A 26,094-nucleotide genomic window follows, 5' to 3' on the forward strand; every position below is an offset into this window, starting at 1 on the left:
TCGTCCTCGCCGCCGCCGTTGGACTACTGTGTGGAAACTTTCGACGTTTCTGACGCAGACAATAAAATAAACGTTATGATACCGTTGATTGGTTGGCTGACAGCTAAACACTTCGAGCAGGAAAGGACGTAGATTGTCAGTAAATACGGATTAATATGTATGTACTGATCGTTCGTAACTTATAACACAACTATGTACGGCTTTAACCTCGTGGGGTTCTTGAGACTTCTTTTTCACCGAACTTGTAAGAATATAACTTGTAGATTTTTCTGTTTATTAGTGTTCATTTAAGCAAATGTTGTTAGGGAAAATATCGTATGTGAAAAAAGACCAGTTTTAAAAGTTGGTGGTTGATAAAATAAAATTGGTTCTAGTTTTCGATATATTCAATAAATTCATTATTTTACTATTTTTGACCATTAATAACGATTTATTGAGTAAAAAAGTATAAATTAGAAATCAACAGAGGTTGACTGAGTCTTATGTTTTGTTGGTTGGGTTTCACGCATTAGGACCCAACAAAAATCGCTCCTAGTCGATGTCTTGATCAAAAAAAACCTTGATATCGCCTTTCGATTTTCGCTAAGTCTTGGTATAGCCACTTTCATTACTCGTCGCTTGTGTCGCTCAAGTTTTCTGGGAAAAAAACTAAGATGTGAATGCAGAAAATATATTTTGAGAGACATTCCAATCTTGTGGTAATTTTGCAGCAAATTGTCGATTACGTGATTGTAATCCAGTGATTCATGGTTACCGAGCAAGTAGTGAACAACACTTCTGCATAAAGTGTTAAATATTTTCTAAACTTTACGATATTATTTTTCGAATATCAGGTCCCACAAAAAATCGTTCTTTGATTTTTGCATATGGCTATTTTTGAAACAACTTTGTTAAGTACAGTAAAGTCAGTCCTTCGTAATTGAGCACTTTAGACAAAGTTCTTAATAAGTCCAACAACAACTTTGCAGAAACACTTGTCATTTTCTTTTTTTTTAACAGTAAAATTACGTTATTTGTATTACTGTATAGAGCGACTTGTGTTTTAGGGTGAATATACTTCTACTCCTGCAACCGTGATACTGAACAACTTTGCTCTCTTCGATAAATTCAATTTGCGTATCAGATCACTAAGTTCGCTTGCGAAACTAAATGATTTTTCCACAATGAAATGGCTTTCGTTGCTCGCCAATGATGACGACGAAGTTCTTAAGGCATTTTTTGCACTTGTACCTGGGCAAATTGACAATGGATCAATATCCGTACCTGGTACTGGCTTCAACACTGATGATACGTCAGGATATTTATACTGTGTTATTTTTTTACATTTATACGACGACATTCATCAAGCAAAAGTAGCATCATCTACATCCTTCTTCTATTCCCTCCATAACAATATAACGTAAGCGCAGAAAATGAAAAATATACATTCTCAATAACTGACCACTAGTACAGCTTTATTCTGCACGCAATGCAAAATAATTTCGGTACCCATGGCTGTTCAGTGTTTACTACAGTGAAACCAAAGTACAGAAATACAATGGACAGTTTGATAAATCAGTGACTTAAATGCAAGATATTTTTTCAGCAAGAAAGCGTTTGTTTATCAACATAACAACCTTTTAACAATCAATTCATTTATTATAATCTTTTTTCCAAGTTTTTCATTCTTTCCAAATAATAGGTTTTGTCCAGGCCTTCAAAGTAGGCGTTTGTGTCAGTGATGACCTCTTCATTCGTCTCAAATTTCGTATTATCCAGCAATTTATTCAGGCTTAGAAACAGAAAATAGTCACAGTGGCCTAAACCTGAAGGATATGTAAACTTAAAGTCTAGAGCCTTTACCACGTCACGTACTTTCATTCGTACTAACAGGACCACAATGAACTCTTAACCAGTTCTTAAGCATTGAAATTGATAATTCGGTATAATAAAATCGATAAAGTTAAATAAATAAAGTTTCGATAAAGTTTTTTTTTTGTCCAAAATTATGATCAATTAGCACACAAAAATTAATTAAAAAGTCATGCATTTAAACATTACTGTGCGGGAAATTCAAATAGTCAGCGACTTATCAACCTACCCTTGTAATAAAACAGCATCTGCTTTAGTTACTTCATTAAACGATCAACGAAAATTATAAATTAATGAGACACCTTCACAAAATACAAGTTATATAATATTCATCTCCGCTCTATCGTACAATTCAAACCATTCGAACTTTGGTCACGAAAGAATCGTATTTCATTAAGTATATTATTAATTAAATTATAATTCAACTTATAATAAAATATCAGGCCTATAACTTAGTTTTAAAGGATTTACAACGGATGGTGTCATTTTGTATTAAATCTCATCCGGTATATTTATAACCAACTTCATAATGAAGTTTAACTTTTCTTGCTTTTAACATCAAAGATAGATAGAGTTCTGTACAGCCATGAACAACGAGGATTTAAGGAATGGGGATCGCTATCGACTACAACTGATGCATTAGTGTCCAGCACTGTGGGAAGAACGATCGGAATATGAGCAAAAACACGACAATGTTATTCACACACGAAAAAACATTGAGTGAGAGTGAAAACATTTTTGGAAACGTTAAAATAGTGCAGCAAATATGAGCAGCGCTTCACCTCTTATAAAGATACAAAAAAATGAGTCGATTCCTGGATGCTGTCAAAAGATACATCGTTCTTTCGAGATGGAAAAAGTAGTGGCTATCGATGGACTATACTTTGAATAAAATACGTCATACTGATTTTTCACAATATAGTGTCAAACTAAAAAAAAGTCTTTTAAAAGTAATTTTTATTCCTAACAGATATTTTATATCGATAAGATCGAATATCCCCTATACACAGGATAGTTATTAACTTCGAGATTTCTTTTTGTAAAATAAAGAAGAGGAGCGATGCTGCGACATGTTATTTAGGTCGTCGTATGATTTACCTATCTAGCTGGTCAGTAACCTCTCGAAAAATTTAATTTTAGTCGAACTGGACGTTTTAGAGTTTGGCCTATATTTTTATATTGTATTATATGTCCATTCATATTTATGTTCTAGAACATATTTCGGCCATTAACTAATTGTAAAACTGATGCATTATGCACAGTGCCAAAATAAACTCGAGAGCACATTTAAAAAAGTCGAAACACTCGAACTTTAAATCTATCGATCGTGTTTAATATTTTTCAAAATTCATGGCACAACCTTTATATCTAGAGTAGATTATTTATAGTCATATGAAAGTGTTCTATAAATATTGATCATTTTTTATTTATGTTTTCACAATCATGGGGATTATATTATTATTAATTTGCTTGATTAAAAATTGTCATAATTATCAGGTATATGATTTGCTTTTTATACATTTGTACATATGTTTTTACTTATAATAAATTTTATAAATTAATGGCGGTATTTCCAAGAACTTTTTTTGGAATGATGTTTCAAGTTCTTATTATCTAACTTTTTCGGTTAGCAGCATTGAACTCCATTAAGTCATTTCCTACGTAAAATATCTTATTCCTAATCTTACTCTCAAGTCTATACATGTTTTTTAGTCAAATCGGATGGCATTAAGGGTTTTAGTCCACACGTTTCACTATCATGTCGCACACTTAGCTGATTAAGAAGCGCATCGAGTTGCAGTAACACTAGAAGTACTTAACACAAACACACTTGGCTTGGCTATTGTAGACAGGAATTCCAATGGTTGCGCTTGGTTGGTTAACATTATTCTCTTCAATTCTTCTAACCATACTGCTCTCAATGTTTTCTTCAATTAATACTCGTTTCAATTCTTCCGTTCTCGCCACTTAAGATCGACACCGCAATAATTCCATGGCTGGATAACGTCACGTACCTAGGTCTTCACTTCGACCGGCGGTTCGGTTGGCATTCCCAAATCCAGAAAGCACTCCAAAAAGGTTCGGGGATAGCAAACCTGCTATCTTCTCTGATCTGCCCTTCTAGCAGACTTCCCATCTCATCCCATCTCTACGGATCTAATGTCTACTTCAAGTTTGTTACACCCAACCAGGTCAAACGGCTTCAAGTTTTCCAAAATAAGCTCCTCAGGAGAATATTAAACGCTTCATGGTTTCTCAGAAATAATCAAATTCATAGGGAAACTGACACTCCAGAAATCAAGCACTTCATATCTCAATCATTTCATAAACAACAACTCAGCTCAAGTTCTTCTGAAAACGCGCTTGTTCGCGAGCTGGTCGACATGCTGGGAGCTTAGCACCGCGTCACCGCCAAGCTCCCCCCTTTTCCAGGCTGAAACGACCTCATCCGTCGCTAGAGTCATAACTTTTGCCACCATACAACAGTATCCAGTTGTGTGTTAACTCAGGTTCGCGAATCAATAGAATCGCCTGGCCCTCGTGCCCAATAACGGCTGCCCGATCAGCGGGTGCCATATCCCCAAATTTAATGCAGTAGCAGTAGTGATCCACAGGGGTCAACTGTGAGGCGGTTTCGGTTTAGTGTATTGGTAAGCCCAGAGGCAGTCCCACATAACCCGGTCCAACTTGTCACTCCAGGGCAAGTCTCCGCGACCAGGTATGCGTCATGCATTCCACCGCCTGGTTTTTAGGCCAGAACAAAAAAAAATTCAATTCTTCCTTCAATCAAATCAACTCAATACCTTCTTCAACCAACTCAATATCTTCTTCAATCAATTCGATATCTTCATCAATGAATTCAATACTTTCTTCTTCTCATTCCAACTTTTTCCTTCATTGTCGACGCAAATTCTGTGGTCTCGTTGTTGATGCACAGTGTTTTATCGCTGAAGCTCCTCCCTCGGGTTCTTGGTGTTGGTGGACAAAGCTGGCCCAAGAAACCCTTTCCTGTACCCCGATTCGTTGAGATTGTTGGGGTGGAAAACACTCTTCCTAGCTAGGAACTTCTTACGCTGACAGACGTTCAATACAAGACGATGTTGTGTTTTGTATCAAGCCATAATTATTTTCCCATGTCATAAATATTAGGAACATCAGTTAAAGGTCTAATAAATTAGACCCGTTAACTATACAACCGAAATAATTCTACAATTAACGTAAATTTAAATGTACACGACTGTTAACCATTAATAATTAAAAATGCGTCGCAACATACTGCCCGCCTTGAACCATTAGGTTCAATATAATAATAATAATAATAACAATAATATTAATAAGAATTCTTAATCTTAAGACTAAACAATTTTTTTAAACTTATATAAATGTAATTAAGTCGCAACAAGACTTGCTAACAGTACCCCATAGTCTATGTATTGATTCGTATATAATAATTTCTTTATATTTTAATTTCATCAAATATTTAATATTATAATATTATAATTTAGCATAATCTGCCTAAAGGCGTTCAAAGTTATTCAATAGTGATAATGTTCCCCTACACAGATTAAAAGTTACATGAGTAACTTTTGTTTCTTTGACTCTGAATGGCTATTTTTTCAGCCATAGTTGTGATTTAATGCTATTGTTGAATATTAGTATGTCATAGACATATCTAGTTACAGTAGTATTCTTTGTGGTTGATATATCAACTATATACAGGAGATACAATACTGGACCCAATACAGTTATAAGTATGTTTATGGCCTTGTTTTCTCATAAAATGTTTATCTGTGACATAAGATATTAGTAACTGAAATTGAGGATGAAGAAGTTCACATATATATGCTACGTTTCTCAACGCTGGTTAAAATGGTTTTCAAAAATTTCGAATCATTTTTTAAAATAATTTATATATGAGAGAGAGAGCTATATAGAAGAATTATTTTTGGCTTTTAAAAAGTTTGTTTGTTATTTTTTCATCCATCAATAGCCTATAGAATGGACTAAAGAAATAAAACGACCAGAAATTTCTGCTTACTTATGATAAATTGTATAAAGTAAGTATGTGGATCTAGTAGGCGGCGTGGGCGTTTTCATTAAAAATTGAACCGGAAAAAATCTAATTATTATTGCCGGATTTATTTGATATGGTTTATCGCAGCGCCCGCTTTTATCGATGCGTGTGGCATTGACGTCAAAAAGCTATATTCAATTTTTGATCATTTGGATTCAGTTACAGTCTAAACCTCAAATTTTGTTTACGGAATTCTGTAATGGCCACTTCGTTGGCGGTGGTATTTCTAACAGAAATCCACATTTCTAAAAAAATAATATATAAGTAACTTCACAATAAGCAGTAAAGTAATATAAATGAAAAATATATAATACAAAATAATACAAAATTTTATCGTATAAAGCCCATTTATTTGCAATAGCTATGACAGCTTCACCATCACGTTATGCCTAGTTTCTACGTTCTATTTTTACTGTTATACATACCCAAAATATCGTTTAAAGTAATAGCAAGCAATCTAGTTGGGCATCTTTAACAAATTCTCGCTACGTCATCAGTATCAACTACTCACGATAGTGTACTGTAAAATTCAGCTTCTGTTCACTTAAAATAACTAAAATCATACCTTCATACTACAATGATGGACTTATAAAAGATAAGTTAATGTTTAAAGACTATTGCAATAACTCCAAAACTAAAAAATGTTTAACAGCATGTGCGAAGAGACTGCCCTAGACACATTATGATTTTTACAGATGGATGAAAAAAGAAGACTACCTCAGTACACGACTTACACTTACCAACTGAGCAAAAACCACTTTAACTTATCCACAACTACTAGCATTCTCAACAGCAAACACACGATATAGACAAAATAATATATCACCATATAATTATATAATATAGCATCATGCAATTCTCTCTTTATTCTACCAAGGTTAAAACAAGCGACCGGTGAAACGTGTAATCTCTTAGACTTTATCAGATGTTTCACGAGCGATGATATCCACGGTAACGATAACATATACAAGACAAGACAAATATTGGGCAATACCCAAAGTTAACTGACAGAAACTGACGAACATTAAAAAGAATTGTGGCTAGACAATATAAAACTACTTACTTGAGTAATACAGTTCTGATAAAACAATACGACGTGACCTCCATAAGGCTAACAACCTTTGTAACAAAAACCAACATTAAGCTGAAGAAAGAAACGGGACAACCATCCAAAACCCTGGAAACTTGATGATTGAACTAAGGTTATATGGTTTGATGAATCATCGTTTACATTGTTTCCTGCAAACGGCTTTCGGGTTATATATGTGAAGAACCTCAAAGGATACCTACGATCAAAACTGCCTACATCTACAGTCAAACATGAGGGAGGATCTGTCAATATTTGGGGGACAATATCGTGATATTCAATAAATTGGCATTCAAATATCTGGTCATTTTACTGCGAATGCAGATGTTGGCATCCTCAGTAATGATGCTCTTACTATGATTAGCATGTTTCTCCAAGCACTACCATATTCCATATGTTCTTCTCCCGTATATCTGTCAGAGAACAATTAAAGACTTCCCTCTCACGCAGGAACCCAATACTGTAGAGTAATGTAGAGTAAATATCGCAGTTCTTACCATAGTCTTTAAAACACTAGACTAACTGAACTGGGTCCTGCTTTATAAAAACATATTATGGGATATTGAGAATATTGTCTCTGAAAACCCATACAAATCAGATATCTTTCAGAATCAGATTTAGTGTTGAGAACTATAATGACTACATTTTACTATCTACTTTTTAGTCGTACTTTTAGTTACTATTTTTGGTTCTACTAGTTTCATGCGACTGATTTTTAACGTTCTGGCTCGGTTGTCCCAGCCGCGATGTTGACAAAAATGTACCCAATTTATGCTTACAAAGTTTTATATGTAATATATGTAATTTTATGATTTTTTTTGTAGTTTTTGTAAATAACAATATATTGTATATTAATATTATAGCATTTTGGTACAATATTTTTCAAGATTGTTAATGTAATAGATAGATAATAAAATATTTTGACGGTTCTTATGGCAATAATATGTAATATTTCTATTACTCTTTTGATTTTTGTTAAAAGATATTTTCGTTCAATAATAAATAAAGCATTTTATATCATTTCATCCAGATCATTTTTAATTATGTCATGGATTAGTTTTCTTTCTATGATTATTATAGGTTTATTTTTAATTTTTATATAATATTTTTGGTTTTTGTGCACCTTTAGTTTTTAGGTTTTGTTTAATTTCTTTTATATTGTCTATAGTATATTATCGAAAAATAGCAATTAACACATTGGAATACAATAAAATTTGTATCTGTTGGGGTATTATTCCATTTCATAGAAAAATTCCATTTCTTTTTACAGATCCAAAGAACAATCAAATATAAAAGTAATTTTACTTCGTTTAAAATTAAATTATAAATTGCATGTTATGTATTATTATTATAATAGTATTCAGTAATTATTTTTTCCTTTCCTTTTTTAAAGTTAGTTCGTGAAGGAATTTATACATCTCCCTCTCGCTTATACTACCGTTGGAAAATATAACCACATATAAAATTAACTGCTCCAAGCAATTATCTCCGTCCTTTCCTCCCTCACAACTTATACAGGAAACTATTCGTACATCTTCGTCCGACATCACGAATTGAAAACAAAACAGTCAGTTTTTTGACTATCTACGGTTTCGACTGTTTTGGAACTATCAACTGTTTCGACTGTTTACAGTCGATAGTTCCCAACGCTAATTCTAATATTTAACTCATGACTCATTGTGTAAATATAGACAACTAAGAAGTTATATTAATATCCCAAAACTAAAATAGACTGATGATTTAAAAATGATACAATAAATAAAAAATATAATCCAAGTTGTTGAAGAAGATGTCAAGAAATAAGAGGGCTCGCTAAGGACTGTTATGAGGACTTTGAATATGATGAACTTATATTAATTATTAAAATATAAAATAATTAAAGAATTAGAATATTTGTCAATAATAAGAGACAATAACAGTCGGCTAACAGAAAATTGTTGTTTTAAAACAAATATTTAAATTTTGCGAACACACCCTGTATATATATACATATATATACAGATATATATATATATATATATATATATATATATGTATATGTATATCTGTTTAAGTCAAGCTCCCAGTCAAAAGACGAAATTAACTTTTGTCAACTGATGTTGTTGACAGGTCTGAGCTGGATTACTTCTGTTTCGAACTACGACGAAAAAAATACTTGGTAGGACGGAAAGGGTGGTGGGGTGCGGGATTGTACTGATAGGGGGACATATTGCCGTTTTACAGTGCCATCTTTCAAATCAATAACGCAAATGTTACGATTCAGGTCAATCGGTTAGCGAATTACCGTTTCTAATCAAAATAAACGACATGGAGAATGTGCTAATATAGTCCAGGTATGAAACATCATTGTCACATATTGAATACAGTAATGTTTATTTAAACTTATTTCAATGTAATTTCAGGATATTTAATTATCGATATTGTATTTTTGTGCAAGTATTTAATGAGGTATAAGGGCAGTGGAGCAGCTTCATTCCCTTTATGGAACGCTGTGTATTAAGTGAATCTTTTTAAATTTATGATGCATTGATAGTATAACTATCTTATATTGTTCTTGCGTAGCACGAGCCTTTAATAGGGTTTGGGATAAAGGCCTTGTTAATAAACTACAGAACATGTTACAAAAACAACACATCGAACTACTAAAATCGTCAGAATGTTTAGAGTTAAACAAGAAGAAGCTTACTCTATAATAAAAGAAGCTTTAATGTTTTATCTACGCTACACTTGTGATATACCACAAATGGAGAATATTACGACGGCTACATTTGCTGATGATACAGCGGTTATAACTGTCGGACACAATAGTAAAGAAGTCACCCGAAAATTTCAACAGGCAAGTGAAAATTTCAATAGTTAGATACGAGCTTGCAAAATAAAAATTAACGAAAGTAATTCAATAACATTAAATAATACTATCATTCCATATACCAACAACGCTAAATATCTCAGAAGGAACATATAAAGAAGAAAAAAAAAGAACTGGAATTGAAATATAGGAAAATGTATTGGCCAATTGGAAGTCTTAAGAAGTATTGTGGACGCACCCAAATACTACAAGACTGGCTACCTACGTCGAGACCTTCAGATACCCACAGTCAGTCAAGAAATCAAGAGAATTGTAATGGGGCATGAGGAAAGCCTCCATTCTCATAAAAATATTGAAGTATTGCAAGTTTTGGATATCTCCAGAGCAGGACACGCACAGACTCAGAAGAATCAAACCATCTGATCTTGTGTAGTGTTATGTAGTGAGGTGCAGTTAATAAAAATAGCAGTGACATATATAAACATTATTTCGCCAGATACTTAGATAGGGCCGATGGGTCCTCCTAGTTATATACCTAGATTTAAGTTATCATAAAGATAAATTGTAGGTTAGTTGGAAATGACTGGTAACAATGCAATAATTAAATAATAAAAAATATGTACTTGGGCAAATTTCCATAAAGATTTAAAAAAAAGGAAAATGTATTGATATATGAACCAGAGGGGCACACACACCGAAGTCTCGAGAAAACTGGCGACCTATTTAAACGTCGAGATATATCTATACAAGGCAGAAAGAACACAGTACAAATGATCCAAGACAGTTATCATTCTAACGATCTATTGATGTTTTAGAAATTAGAAAGTGGATACCATTTAAACGTGGTACATATATATTTATGTATAAGTAACTTCTTTGTATTTTATTTACCTTTTTATTGATCTTACTTCTTAGGCGGTACAAAGTTCACCGAATCAGCTGGTATAAATAGCATAAGTTATTACATAGAATAATAAAAAACTCAGTAGTGGTCTGTGGAGAAAAGTTTCACAATGTCCAATATTTAGATGGGTTTATAATCGCCCATTCAAGTAATTTGATTGGTAAGTTTAAATCTCCAACATAAGCTCTTGTAAGAAAAAGATTTTTCAATACAGACATTTGAGTGGTTCTTTGATAAAGTTTACCAAGCAGGCGCGGCACGCCCTGACGTCACGTTTCATTGACAGAATTTCTAAACTTCTTTAATCCAAAAATATGTCACAAGTCAGTGAAAACGATGGGAAAAATCCGTGAATTTGACTTCGAATTGCTCCGTCGGGAATTTTCGTCGAATTAAGATGTGATCGCCGAAACTGAGGCCGATTTTTGAATCAAAGGACAAAACGTATTACAAAAATTGTATCGAAAAGTTGAAGGGTCGCTATAATCAGTATATTACCCTTGAAGGGAATTATGTCGAATAAAAAAATTAATTTTGCCGAAAAAATGTGTTTTACTATGATAGGCCGGGAACTTTTCAATTGACTTGTTAGATCTATATTTTCTCTGCGGTTATATTAATCCTTGAAAATTAATTTACAGTCGTATGTCGACACCATATTTCGAACTATTACATTGAAACCTGTAAACGGTCTTGAGCACAAGTGGGAATGGCTTCTGTTCACCTATTCGACCTTCCCCTGCCGTCACTATGGTGCCCTGACTGTTGCCAAACTTGCTAATTATATATTGTCTATTACTCGAGCAATAAACCCTTTCGCCTTTGCACTGATGTAATAACCGTGCCGGTGTAAACGTCGGTAAGGGCCCGCCTAATAGCGGCTGTAGAAAAGTTCCGTCGAGAGCCTAGATTGTTTTCAAATTTGATTTTCTGTATGACGCGAGAGTTCCCTCGAAAGAACATCGACTGGGAAAGATGGGAAGGAGCGCGCGGTAGAAGTTGTGTTATTTCGAAAGTTGGCGAGTTAATAATGTTGTTGTCCAACTTTTCGCGAGAGAAGCCTTCGAGTTATTCGGAATTGATAGGTTTATACACTTTGGCTCTCGGAACTATTAAATGCCGAAGCGTTTCTTTGTTTGTGCCGTTTCCCGTGGCCGGATATATATCGATAAAATTCTTTTTGAAAACCCGAAGTGTAGTTTAATGTAGTTCTTCTACTTCTAAGAATATTACCACGCTGTTGAATAAGTTCGAGAAAGCGGAACAGTATTTTCCGGAAATAAAACAAGGAGTTTATAATTAATATAATATAGATAATTACGAGTGATGGCCCAGTGATCCAGATTCGACCATAATTTGTTAACTATTAATTAATTGAAAATAGGGGCACTTTTTCACAGTTTATAAAGTAAAAGGAATATTACAAGATGGGAATTTGTAACTATTAATTGATCTATTAACTTATTGATACATGGACAAATGATAATATTGCTTTACTAAACTACTGTGAATAAATTATAATCTCTTCTATTTATCCTATGTGTCCCATCTCTGCAAAGTATGTAGTTAGTTTCATTTTCATTATTTGTTAACGTATTCTTATAATATATCTTGTAGTCCATATTTCGCATTTGAAGTATACATTAAAAAACAATAATTATACCAGTATTTTAATTGGTCCATTTTTAATGACTTTCTACTCTGTCTTGTCTCACACATGGGAACTAACGACTCACCAACGAATGAGGAATTGATATTCTATGAACCTATTTTATAATCGTTAATATTCTTTACAACATTTTTTTAAACTCTTGATACACAAACTAATGTATTTATTACCTGCAATATTCGGTCAGTGCGTCGTTACGAAATGCATTTGATGAATAATGAAATCTGACATGAATTAGAAATTAGTACCTCTAGAATCAATAGAAAAATCTTAATATCTCTTACGATTACAATATATAATGATATACTATGTATCCAGAATCATATCAAATACTATTAGTTCTTCAAAAACAATTTTTCTCAGCTGTTATCTTCTCCAAACATCAAATTCATTGAAATTATTAACATTCGAAATGGATTAATCAATGTTAATACTATGAATTTAAAAAAGCTGCTTGTGAAAATCTAAATACTTGTTATTCCCGAATTGATTTAATCTATATTAGAATGAAAATTTCGCGTATGTTATATTTTTCTTAACACTTTCTGGAATATACCTTTAAATAAAGCGGATACATTAATGTGTTGTCTCTATAAAAAATGTAAAATGTAATTTTAAATGATAAAACTATTCTTAATTTTATTCTATCAGGAAAATAAGAAGATGACGAAGAAAATCGTACCCCAAATACCTCGACATTCCCATCGCCAACACATCATCCCTTGTGTACAAATGTTTATACATATATATACAAATATATGTATTTTTTCTTCTGCAAGCCATTTTTTCTAGCTAATTTTAATAATATGAAAACTTGCAAACATCTGATTGGGGTAAATACATAAAATAAACAAAGTATCGCCGACTATCTGGCTGGGTTATTCTCAAACAGATGCTAAAAATTCAATCAATTTTGTTTTAAAATTCAAAAGTGTCATACATTGTCCATATTTTAATATTTGCTTTACAGTTTATCAAGAAACTATACTTATTGAATTCAAATTGAACCTCTAAAATGTTGCAAAGTTTGAAATGTTTTGTTTTCAAACTGGATGAAATTATCTCCTGAAAAGCTGTGAAGATTGTAGTTTTGAAAAGGTTATATTCGGCATTTTTATATTAATCAGTGCTTTTTGTTGATTATTCCAGAAATTTACTAAAATATCGATTTCAAAAGTCCCAAAATGGAAAAATAATTGATAAATATGCCATAAATATAGCTATAGAAGTATTCGATGATAAAAGATGATTCTTAAAAAAAAGATCAACTATATATACGAGGGAGAATTACTATTTGATTGAGCAGAGAGCCTTTCGATTTTAACAGAAATGGAAAAATAGCTTTTCGTTTGCTTTTTAATCATTACTTTTGCATTAAAAAGAACATCATCGAAAGTCCCGATTGCCCAATTGAGTGAGGTCATCAGGCTAAAAATCGCCAATAAAATCAAAGTACGTGAAGTGGCTGAACCGCAATGTCAACTGAGTGGATAGCAACTTCAATAGAGTGCTTATGTTTAGTTTATGTGCCGTTTCTAAACATGAATACATCATAAAACACCAGAGACCAAAGAACAACTAAAATAGTAGGGTTCTATGAGTGTATCTGTACCAAAGAAGGCCCAGTTGTGTCTGGTGGTAACCACAGTTTTTTGTATGTGTACCATCAGCGAAAATTAGCTAGCTTTTAGAAAGATTTGGTATTATTTTAAAACAAAAACGATCGCATTTGGTGAAGAAAAAGTATTTTTTCATCAAGACAATACATCATCTGTAGTCACAATGCTAATACGAATTGCTGCCTCATCCACTATATTTTCCACATTTAACCTCGTGAGATTATTTCCTGTTTCCAAGCCTGTAGAAGTAGAAGATTTGAGTCGAATAAGGAGGCCATGGCGTATACAAACGCCTATATTAAGAACCTTAAGGAAATCTATTAATTGGAAGGAATAAACAATTGGAAAAATGCTAAATATATTAAGTTAAAGTTATATTTCATTCAAAAGTTACTGACTCATCAAACTGCCCTCGTATCAACAACGGGGCTCTTTTCATGCCCACTCATTTCTAGACGCGATCTTATTAGTCTATTTTCTAAAACTTTCCTCGTCGGTTTATTTTATAAGATCTCCAAGTTATATATATTGAAATGTTTATTGGATGGTATATTTAATATGTCTGTAGTTTCGTCTGATGTGGAAAAATAGCACCGTCTTCCGCCATAAATTAGATTAAAGATCAAACATTTGCAACTATGATAGTCATCGTCACTATCCTATCTATTTGATTTTGTACATACTGCGCTTTGGTCTATTTCAAATGTAATCCTAACGAAATGTTTGGCATAGTTTTATGTCATTGATTTAGCGTTGTTATGAAAATCTACCCTTCTTGTCAATATAATATCATTACTTTTCTTGGTAACTTATGATGATGACGAAATTTGGTGAACTTGAACTTCTTTAAGTCTTCTTCGTCTTCTAACTTCTTCAATGTTCAAAGATGTTTAAGGACTGTGAGTAGCAGTAAACGTAAATGAAGCCTTTTAAAATCAAAAATCGATTACAACTAGTTCTTAACTACAGCTATCTAATCATTTTTCTTTCATATTGTTCTTAAAGTTCTGGTCTAAAATATCAGATCTCAGAGTTTATGTCTCGTAAACTTCCGGGAAGGTTTACTGTTCTCAAGAAATTGTAGTCCTTTATATAGTTTTCACGCAATTTCATTTCTTCACTAACCTTTGCTATCGTTAGATTATGGAGTGATAATTGTTATCCATTGCAACAACAAGATCAACAAGATCTACATATGGACTAGAGACTAGAAAATACAGCTTAATTTCTGCAAATCTGTCTATGTTAATTTTACTTTCCGTTAAAATCACAAAAACATAATTATATCAATTAATGGACGCGCAATTCCTCAAGCAGAATTAGCTAAAATAAGAGTGATTATAGCGACCCTCCAACTGTTCGATACCATTTTTATAGTACGATTTGACCTTTGCTTCAAAATAGGCCTCAGTTTGGGCGATCACCTCTTCATTCGAAGAAAATTTCTTCCCATCGAGCATTCTTTTGAGATCTGAGAACTGGAAATAGTCGCTGAGGGCCAGATCTGGAGAATACGGTGGATGAGGAGGCAATTCGAAGCCCAATTCATGGATTTTTGCCATCGTTTTCAGTGACTTGTGACACAGTCTTGGTGAAACAGCACTTTCTTTTTCTTCATATGCGGCCATTTATCGGCGATTTCCTCCTTCAACCAGTCCAATAACGCTATCTAATAGTCGCTGTTGATGGTCCTTCCTTTTTCAAGGTAGTCAATAAAAATTATTCCATGCGCATTCCAAAATACAGACGCCATAACTTTACCAGCCGACTGTTGCATTTTTCCACGCTTTGGAGCGGGTTCATCGTGTACAGTTCACTCGGATGACTGTCGATTGGACTTCGGAGTGAAATGATGGAGCCATTCATCCATTTTCACATATCGACGTAAAAACTCGGGTTTATTACGCTTGATCATCTTCAAACACTCATCACTCGTCGTTGTTTTTGGTCAAAAATGAGCTCGCGCGGCACCCACTTTGCACAAAGCTTTCTCATACACAAATATTCGTGAATGATATGATGTACACGTTCAGTTGATGTCTTTAGAGTGTCTGCTATTTCATTCAATTTCAATTTACGGTCATTCAATATAATTTTGTGGATTTTTTAAATGTTTTTGTCGGTAACAACCTCCACTGCGTTCACCGTCTTCGGTGCTCGTTTCACCACGCCTAAACTTAGCATACCAATCCTTGATGGTTGATTTTCCTGGGGCAGTGTCCGGAAACTCGACATCAAGACAAGTTTTTGCTTCAACTGTATTTTTTCCGTTCAAAAAGGAATGTTTTATCAACACGCGAAATTCCATTTTATCCATTTTTTCACTAATGATCCGACAGCCATCAAATGTATACACGCATCTTTTGAGGGTTAGGGTAACTAAAAACATATAATTCACAGCAATGTGGAAGCAATACACCTATTGAACAACACACAGCAAACCAGAAGATTGAAACGAACCAAACCACACCTGTTGAACTTGTTTAATGTATAAGTATATTCTTAACTTTAGATTAAGTATATTAGTTTTATTTTAATTTGGCAAATACATACTGATGTATTAATTCCGTACTCGCTTTGCTTGTATATTTATGTAAATACAACAGAGTAAAGTAATACATTAGTTTGTAAATTAAGATTGTACTAAGCATATCTATAAAATAAATAGTAATAAAACAAATGTAAACATATCGGCAATATCTCAATCAATACCCATCTCAGTCCTACAAGATTTACATGTATGTCTAAATATACGCATATATATCTGTCTGAATTTTCTATCGATTGATATGGGTAAATTATTTATTTTTCCTTTTATTCCAGACTATATTGAGCTATGTAGCGTCGAACGGATCTCACGATTTATTGGAACTCATACTTCAACTACCTGGTCTGGATCCGAACAAGCCAGACAACGAAGGGAACACGCCATTACATTTTGCTGCGCAGGCTGGTAAGTTTGCCGTACTTCATTGATTTATAAAATTGATTGATATATGTAAAACAATTTTAATAAAAGAGTGTATTAACTGCATTTTCTTGATTAAATATCAGAATATTTATAGCATTTATTTACTCAAATGTTTCATTTATATTTTTTAAGTGTTCATAATATTTTCACTGGTACTATGAATTAATACGTAAATGAACTGATTTCAAAAAAGCTCAATTTTGGCCATGAAAAGAAATTCCAGAACAAGTTTATGTTCCTTCATTATCATCGACAACGTATATATTGTTAGAACAATATTTAATTAATATTTTAATTTAGTTTGGTTATATTTAATCTTCTTGTTGTTTGCATTTCCGTATTTCGTTGAGAATTAAATTTAACTAATGATATTGTTTCTCTTTGAATAAAACTGAAAGTTGAGAAATTTGTCTAAAAAGAATATCATGCTTTTATCAAGAGATACTTTATGTTGCTCAAATTTACTAATGTATCTTTCTTCTGCGCATGAACAGCTTCAACTGATATAATTAAAAGCTTTTAAGTGACATATTGAAAATATTAATGAAAACGAAAGAAACAAAACCAAATTGATGTCAAATATAATCTATTTCAATACCGAAGTAACAGCATCGATATATTACATTATGTATATTCACATATTATTGACGTATTTCCTTTACATGAGTTTTTCAGACCACAAATGTGCTTTAAATGTAACTTGTATATCTAGATTCTGATCTTGTATCTTTATATTTTGCATCTAGTAGCGTCTATATACCTTACATACTCCAAATACCAATAACAAAACTAGTATCTTATTACTTTTCTCCGAATTTTATCAAACTCTACAACTATTTATGAAGTCAGTATAGACAGAACCATAAAATTAGCAGTTAATAAACACAAATTGATACAGATTACGAAATAGACATGCGCAGGACGAGCCAACTATATAGGAAATTTCGTTCACCTCCCTGTAGTATCTGTATTTTTAGAAACGTTATTTAAAGCTACATAAGTTGCATCAAGTAATGTATTATTATCAAGATCTACTAAAAACATTAACCAATGTTAGAGTGATATAAAAACAGTACGAGTTCTTAGATAATCTCGAATATAATTTTGGTTCCACCTTTTAACAGTCTCCAATAAAAGGTACTAATCATAAAATAGTTAATTTTTCCCGAGTTTTAAAGCAATTCAAACAAAGTTAACCATTTATGACCCAGATATTTCTAAAATATCCTGAGCTTTTTAAAAATTAAAAGGGTTTTCTATATTTTACATTTTCGTAACTTTTTGTAATAATCCTCCTGCAAAAAAAAAATGTTTCTCCGACGTATCAGATCCAAAGACTGAAATCATAATGGCTTTAACATTTATCGAAAGAAGAATCAATAATTTCACAGTGCTCGGTAGCAAAATCGACCTTCGAATAAACGATCTGTCTCTGAATCTAAAACAGCTGCAAACGATTAACAACAATGAGAAAATTAGATGAAGAATGTAGACACTCTGTTCAAACGCCCGATTAGAATTCATAACAGTAGTTTCTATACAACCAAAAATAACCAAAGATTCATTTTAAAAAAGTCGTCTTAGTACGATACGTAAAATTGATTAAAGACTAACAGCTGAAAAGCATTCATATGAAACAATTTAAAAAACAGCAACTGATGCTCTGGTGAAATAATGTTTATACATGTCACTAACTCACTACACAATACTACACAAAATCAGATGGTTAGATTCTTTTGAGTCTGTGTCCAGGTCCGGTGGTATCCGAAAGTTGCAATACTTTAATATTCTCATGAGAATGGAGTCTTTCCTCATGCTCCCTTGCAATTCTCTTGATTTCTTGTCTGACTGTGGGTATCTGAAGGTCTCGATGTCCTTCAGATACCCACATCCCTAAAGTCCTGGGTTATTTGGGTGCACCCACAATACTTCTCAGGACTTTGTTCTGAAAAATTTGTATTTTGATTATGTTACTCTTTGTAGAACATCGCCATAATTGAACTCCATATTTCCATATAGGTTTCAGTATTTGCTAATATAATATCAACTTATTATGTACTGATAAATGTTATTTTATTCCAATTAGCTAATACATTTTCCTATATTTCAATTCCAGTTCTTTTCTTTTTCCTCTTTATATGTTCCTTCCAACGAAGTTTTACATCAACATTCATTCCGAGATATTTAGCGTTGTTGCTATATAGAATGATAGTGTTATTTAATGTTATTGGTGCTTGTACGGTCTGATTGTAGGTGAAATGCACATGCACAGATTTACTTTCATTAATTTTTATTTTCCGAGTTTGTGTCCAATTATTTATATTGTCACTTACCTGTTATAATTTTCCTTTTTTTCCTAAGCTTTGGCCCGAGTACACTTCTTTGTGGTACACCTGCTTTAGCTTCTTTTATTGTAGATTAAATTTCTTCTTGTTTAACTCTAAACATTATTTCTGTAATGTACGATTTTAGTAGTTCAGGTGTGTTGTTTTGGTAATATTTTTTGTAGTTTATGATCAAGGCCTTCATGCCAAACCTTATCGAAGGCTTGTACTACATCTAAGAATATGGCTGAGCATACTTTTTACTTTCGTAAGCAGCAACTAAATATAACAATAAACTATGAATAAATATTACCAACCTGTTTTTAAACAAAACTAAAATTTTAAACACCTTTTTTCTATCTATCTAACGTCGAATATTTCTACCCAGCCCTCAAAATTCGCGAGGAAAAAAGACAAACAATTAATGTAGAAAATGTGTTCAGTTTTTATAAAAAATAAACTGCTTTTTTGGGGTTTTCTTTTACGTATAGTGACTTTTTCGTGAACAAATTTTATTTCGTTTGTATATTTTCTTTCCAGGCCAAGTGGAATGTCTCAACTGTTTAGCCAGCAGATGCAGAGGAGTTGAGATCGACGCTAGGAACAATTTGGGATTTACGCCGTTAATGAAAGCTGCTCTACAGGGTCGAAATAAATGTGCCAAACTATTATTATTTGCAGGTAAATATCTCCAGTTTACAGGATTAATTAAATTATTAGATGCCTGAACTGTATGTATATCAGCTATTATGCTGTATTTTGATCAGCCATGTCTATGTGTCTATTGGGAAAATGATTAAATGATCGGAACACGCGTTATGTTTTTTATTCCAGTAAATTGTTTCAATTACTCTTTTGTTGCGAGCTTTAGAACCATTTCTCTGATTTATCTCATTTTATCTCACATTAAAGTGGATTTCATCATATATCTCACGGTTTATAGTAGTTAGTTTTTCTATCAGTTAGAAAGTTTAACAATTTTTTAATATTTCAATTTAAGATCTTTTCTTTTTGATTTGTTAATTCTAACGCAGTTTTGTCTCATACATGGATTCTTAGCATAACGAAACAGATGAACTGTCAATATTCTTGACATGTTTTTTCTATTGGAGCCATATCTTTTCGAAAGGAAATGTAGAATTTTATATGAAGGAGTATTCTCAATATTGAAACCTACAAATTTATACCTACTACTAATCTAAACCTCGAATTTCGACCGGAGTTCCACTGGATAACGTACTGCTAGCACTTCTGTATCTGTCTCTTGATATCGCAGCAACAACTACTTGGAACATTCGCCAACGACACAGTCACTATGACAAAAGACATATCTCGGCTTAAGGGTGTAGAAAAGGCATAAGTTACAGTCAACAGGATCCACAAATGGACTGGAAACAGGAAAATACAACTTAATCAATCCAATGCAGGTCCACATCAGTCCATGTTATTTTTACGTTGCTGATTTCACAGAAGTAGCTTTATTATAACACTTGAGGGATGCCTAATTCCTCGAGCAGAATCAACGAAATACCTCGGCATCCATCTTGATTGCAGCTTGAAGCGAAAATATCACGTTAGACAAAAATCAGAAATATTCAGACACAAAATCAAGCTACTGTATTGGTTAGTCGGAATTTGACCTGCGAACAAAGAGATTGGTTTATCGACAAGAAGGGGTCTCCATTATCTCGTTCTTGTTCGAGGTAAATGATTAGAGTGGCAATCTCTGTTCTTTTGGCTTCGGTATTTTCAATCACAGTAGTAATAAGCACCGATTTGTTTTTTGTTATCAAAACAAGCGAAGCGTTAAAACAACGTTTACCGGTTTATTACCCGTAGTTATTGTAATTTTGAAGAATTTTGCAGACATTTGACAAGTGGACGGCTTTCGCAAACTAATTCTATTACATGTTCGAACGTATCAGACTACGACTACATGTTGAAACGACAGCATTGTGTCTTTTTTTAACTAAATTTGTTTTTATTATTATCTCCTAGAACGTCAACAATCTGGCCATAGGCAATAAGTAGAAGATCACTTCAGTAAGTTATCTACTGTACACCTTATAATCTAAATCTTATTCTAGATACTATTCTAACTTATTTTAAAGTTTATCCTAACTTATTCTAAAAACACTCAATCCAAGTCCAAGAACACTGCCCTGCGGAACACCCGAATATATTGGGTGTAGGTCAGTATATTCGTCACCCTGTTTGACAATAAAATGTCTGTCTATGACGTACGATTTCAGCAGTTGAAAGTGCGTATGTTTATACATGTCACTGCTGTACTACTGTTATATTACATATTGATTCTTTTGAGTCTGTGTCCTGCTCTGGTGGTAGGCAATAAGTAGAAGATCACTTCAGTAAGTTATCTACTGTACAACTTATAATCTAAATCTTACTCTAGATACTATTCTAACTTATTTTAAAGTTTATCCTAACTTATTCTAAAAACACTCAATCCAAGTCCAAGAACACTGCCCTGCGGAACACCCGAATATATTGGGTGTAGGTCAGTATATTCGTCACCCTGTTTGACAATAAAATGTCTGTCTATGACGTACGATTTCAGCAGTTGAAAGTGCGTATGTTTATACATGTCACTGCTGTACTACTGTTATATTACATATTGATTCTTTTGAGTCTGTGTCCTGCTCTGGTGGTAGGCAATAAGTAGAAGATCACTTCAGTAAGTTATCTACTGTACAACTTATAATCTAAATCTTACTCTAGATACTATTCTAACTTATTTTAAAGTTTATCCTAACTTATTCTAAAAACACTCAATCCAAGTCCAAGAACACTGCCCTGCGGAACACCCGAATATATTGGGTGTAGGTCAGTATATTCGTCACCCTGTTTGACAATAAAATGTCTGTCTATGACGTACGATTTCAGCAGTTGAAAGTGCCTATGTTTATACGTGTGTACTGTGTCCTGCTCTGGTGGTAGGCAATAAGTAGAAGATCACAGTTATCTACTGTACAACTTATAATCTAAATCTTACTCTAGATACTATTCTAACTTATTTTAAAATCTATCCTAACTTATTCTAAAAACACTCAATCCAAGTCCAAGAACACTGCCCTGCGGAACACCCGAATATATTGGGTGTAGGTCAGTGTATTCGTCACCCTGTTTGACAATAAAATGTCTGTCTGTAACGTACGATTTCAGCAGTTGAAAGTGCGTATGGGGCAAAATCTTTTTCACTTTAACATGCAGTCCAGTCCGGCACACCCTATCGAAGGCCTGAGAAATATCAAGAAATGCAGCGGAGCAATATTTTTTATCGTTTAAGTTTTTGTTAATTTGGTTGACTATCTATGTATTTACTCTATTGTTCTGTGTTTGTCGCGGAAGCCAAATTGATGGTCTGGAATATTACTTCTCTTACTACGATAAGGGGAGACGTCTTCTGATTTTTTCTGAGCTTTAAGAATCATAATGATTTGAGACATTTTCCAAGTGCTAGGAATGTAATTAAGTCTTAACATGGCATTAAAGATGAATCTTATCAATATGATGCACTTTCCTGACAGCTATTTTAAGATTCTTTCAGTTATTAGGTCAAAACCAGGAGCTTTTTTAGATTTGATTTCGTCCTGTTCAAACCACCGCGGACGTACCTTTCAAGACGCTCTGCTGTAAAAAAAAATAAAATAAAATGTCAAAAAAAATATTGCCTGATCCTAAAACGAATTGCAATAAATTGCGGCCGGCAATACAAAATATCTTGATGACGTATAGTAAGAAATTAACTCTAAACACATCTAACGTGAGATGTAAAAAAATATATATCTACATATTTTTTGACTCGTGACGTGGAATACAAGCAAAATAAAACCATTACTGATTTCAAAAAACAGAATATGATGAATCGTCATCGACACGCCGTCAAACCCGAATCCACGAGACCTAATGGCCCGTTTGGCGAGAACAAACAAGAATGTATTCCGCGAAAAACCGTGGAACCGAAAAACTTACGGAAAACCCGTTCGAAAAACGCCTCGAAGATCAAACGACGTCAGAGAGCAATTAAAACCGACGTGTTTGAGCTGGAACGGTGCGGCCTGTCTCTCCAGTTTGATTATATTATATCGCCAGGAACAGTTTATTTAATAACGCGATGACAAAATAAAAATGAGGCGATAAATGATATCGCGGCCAGGGGCTCGCAGGAAAATCGGATTTATTTTTGTTGGGTAACACCGATAATTCTACTCCGATGTTTTCCCGCATGATTTCCCGGTATTTATGGGGAATGCGTGGCCGTTAATCAAAAGCGCACCATGTAAATAGAGCTGAAATTGCGTTATTTTAACAGGCCAATTGAAAAATCTCCTCCGCCTGACACATAGATGGCGCTACTAGAATTAAATTCATATGTTTTGTAGTTAACCCTAACCCTCAAAAAATGCGTGTATGAATTTGACAGCTGTCGGATCATTATCGACTGTCTGCCGACTGCCCCAGGAAAATCAACCATCAAGGATTGGTATGCTAAGTTTAGACGTGGTTAAATAAGCACCGAAGACGGTGAACGCAGTGGACGTCCAAAAGAGGTTGTTACCGACGAAAACAATAAAAAAATGCACAAAATGATTTTGAATGACCGTAAATTGGAATTGATTAAAATAGCAGACACTCTAAAGATATCAACTGAACGTGTACATCATATCATTCACGAATATTTGGGTATGAGAAAGCTCTGTGCAAAGTGGGTTCCGCGCGAGCTCACTTTTGACCAAAAACAACGACGAGTTGATTATTCGGAGCAGTGTTTGAAAAGGATCAATCGTAATAAACTGGAGTTTTTGCGTCGATAGGTGACAATGGATGAAACATGGCTCCATCATTTCACTCCGAAGTTTAATCGACAGTCGTCCAAGTGTCGACAGTCTCCAAAGCGTGGAAAAACGCAACAGTCAGCTCTCAAGGTTATGGCATCTATATTTTAGGATGGGCGGGGAATAATTTTCATTAAATACCTTGAAAAAGGAAGGGCCATCAACAGAGACTATTACATAACCTCATTGGTCAATTTGAAGGACGTCTTGCTTCACCAAGACAATGCACCGTGTCACAAGTCAGTGAAAACGATGGGAAAAATCCATGAAATGGGCTTCGAATTGCTTCCTCATAGCAACCGTATTCTCCAGATCTGGCCCCCAGCGACTCTTTTCTTTGATGCAGGTAGTCAGTCCTGCAGTATTTCGGTGCGCCCACAATACTTCTCAGGACTTTGTTCTGAAATTTTTTTATTTTCTTTATGTTACTCTTTGCAGAACATCCCCATAATTGAACTGCGTATGTCCATATAGGTTTCAGTATTTGCTTGTATAATAGCAATTTATTACGTATTGATAATTGTGATTTTCTTCCAGTTAGCCAATACATTTTCCTATATTTCAATTCCAGTTCTTTTCTTTATGTCAAAGCTAAACTGAAGTAAAACTCAGAGTTGATGCGGCAACATATTAATAGTAATATATAGTAATATTTCGACGTCACAAATATCCACGGCGCATTACTAAAAACACTTTGAATAGACTATAGTGTCACCAATATGTTATTTAAAATAAAAACTACAATATCGCGAGTTACGCAAATTGACCAACAATAAATCATTCTACAAAGAAAACACTAATTTAGGAGAGCATTGGAATGAATGTTTCGTTCTTGAAGAAGAGTATGTTGATGAGGAGTCCCAAAGTCGAATTTCGGAAATAATGTATTATTTCTAAGGCTTAAGAAGTACTGCGTTTATAATAATGAGGTGTTGTAACGCGTAGAATAAAGTAACAATAAAATATTTTAACGTTCCGAACTGTTAGAGCGTATCACATAAACGTCGTATTTCGGAAGTCGTCCGCAGTAAGACCCATTCAGGCGTCTGAAATGATAAAATTACGTGCCACAAGGAATAAATTCCATTTAATATAACCTGTATTACGCTCCCTTTTGTATATCCGTAAGTTATTTTTGTCCCATTCCCGTGTATCGCGCGGTAAGCTGTACGTCCTGACCTAATTTGCAACGGCTTCACTGGAACAGAATAAGCTACAGTGAAGTTCCCCTATTTGAACAGACAATTGTTCAAAATTTCACGACAGCCATCCTGATTTAGACGCGCGCAGTTAGTTTTTCGCATAGCAACGCTCGGAATCACAAGAAAATGTTGTTAACGTAATAAATTTTGATCAATTGGTGATTGTAACTTCTGGATTTTGTTTTATTTGTTTTGCATCACAGGGAACAGTTCTCTTGTCAGTAAATTAGTAAAAATGCAGAATATCAAGGTAAAATAATTGTTAAAATGTCTCACCGTATCATAAAATAACTGTTAAATTCGATGATTTTGACATTTCTCTAGATAAAATACAGATTTCCATTTAGTTTTATAGAGATATATTCAGTGTGTGCAGAAGCTAACCATGTAAGGCCCAAAATTACTTTTTAATCACTTCACATCATATATCTATTAATTAGTAATGATTGTAAATTAATTTCCAAGTAGTCTCGGTTCTAACATTCCTAAGATTGTCAGATCTAGCTGATATTTTACACTATTCCGAACATTTCCATTATCAGCTCTAACCGAACTAGAGAATTACTAGATGCTGAATGTTATAGGATGTATATGTAAAATTTCATGATATTCTACTCATAAGCTTGTGAGTTATTTTGCTAAGAGTGATAATACTTTTGTTATTTTGGAACAGTGGTTGAAAAACAATTTCCTGTTTTAATTTTACACTGCTTCCTGATGGGAAAAA

General features: G+C 33.6%; 1 protein-coding gene across 4 annotated transcripts in view; it reads left to right on the forward strand.

Moving 5' to 3' along the window:
• The window catches only part of LOC143203544 (uncharacterized), an 89,604-nt gene that overhangs the window by 56,128 nt on the left and 7,382 nt on the right, over positions 1-26,094 (forward strand). For all 4 annotated transcript variants that reach the window (XM_076415731.1, XM_076415733.1, XM_076415732.1 and 1 more), the window contains exons 6-7: positions 16,838-16,967; positions 19,850-19,990. In XM_076415731.1, the coding sequence (XP_076271846.1) occupies positions 16,838-16,967; positions 19,850-19,990 (271 nt within the window). The remainder of the gene's footprint in view (positions 1-16,837; positions 16,968-19,849; positions 19,991-26,094) is intronic.

Source organism: Rhynchophorus ferrugineus, unplaced genomic scaffold, assembly GCF_030347505.1.
Source record: "Rhynchophorus ferrugineus isolate W39M unplaced genomic scaffold, kcgeb_rfMv2 rfM10, whole genome shotgun sequence".
In the NCBI taxonomy this organism is placed as follows: domain Eukaryota; kingdom Metazoa; phylum Arthropoda; class Insecta; order Coleoptera; family Curculionidae; genus Rhynchophorus; species Rhynchophorus ferrugineus.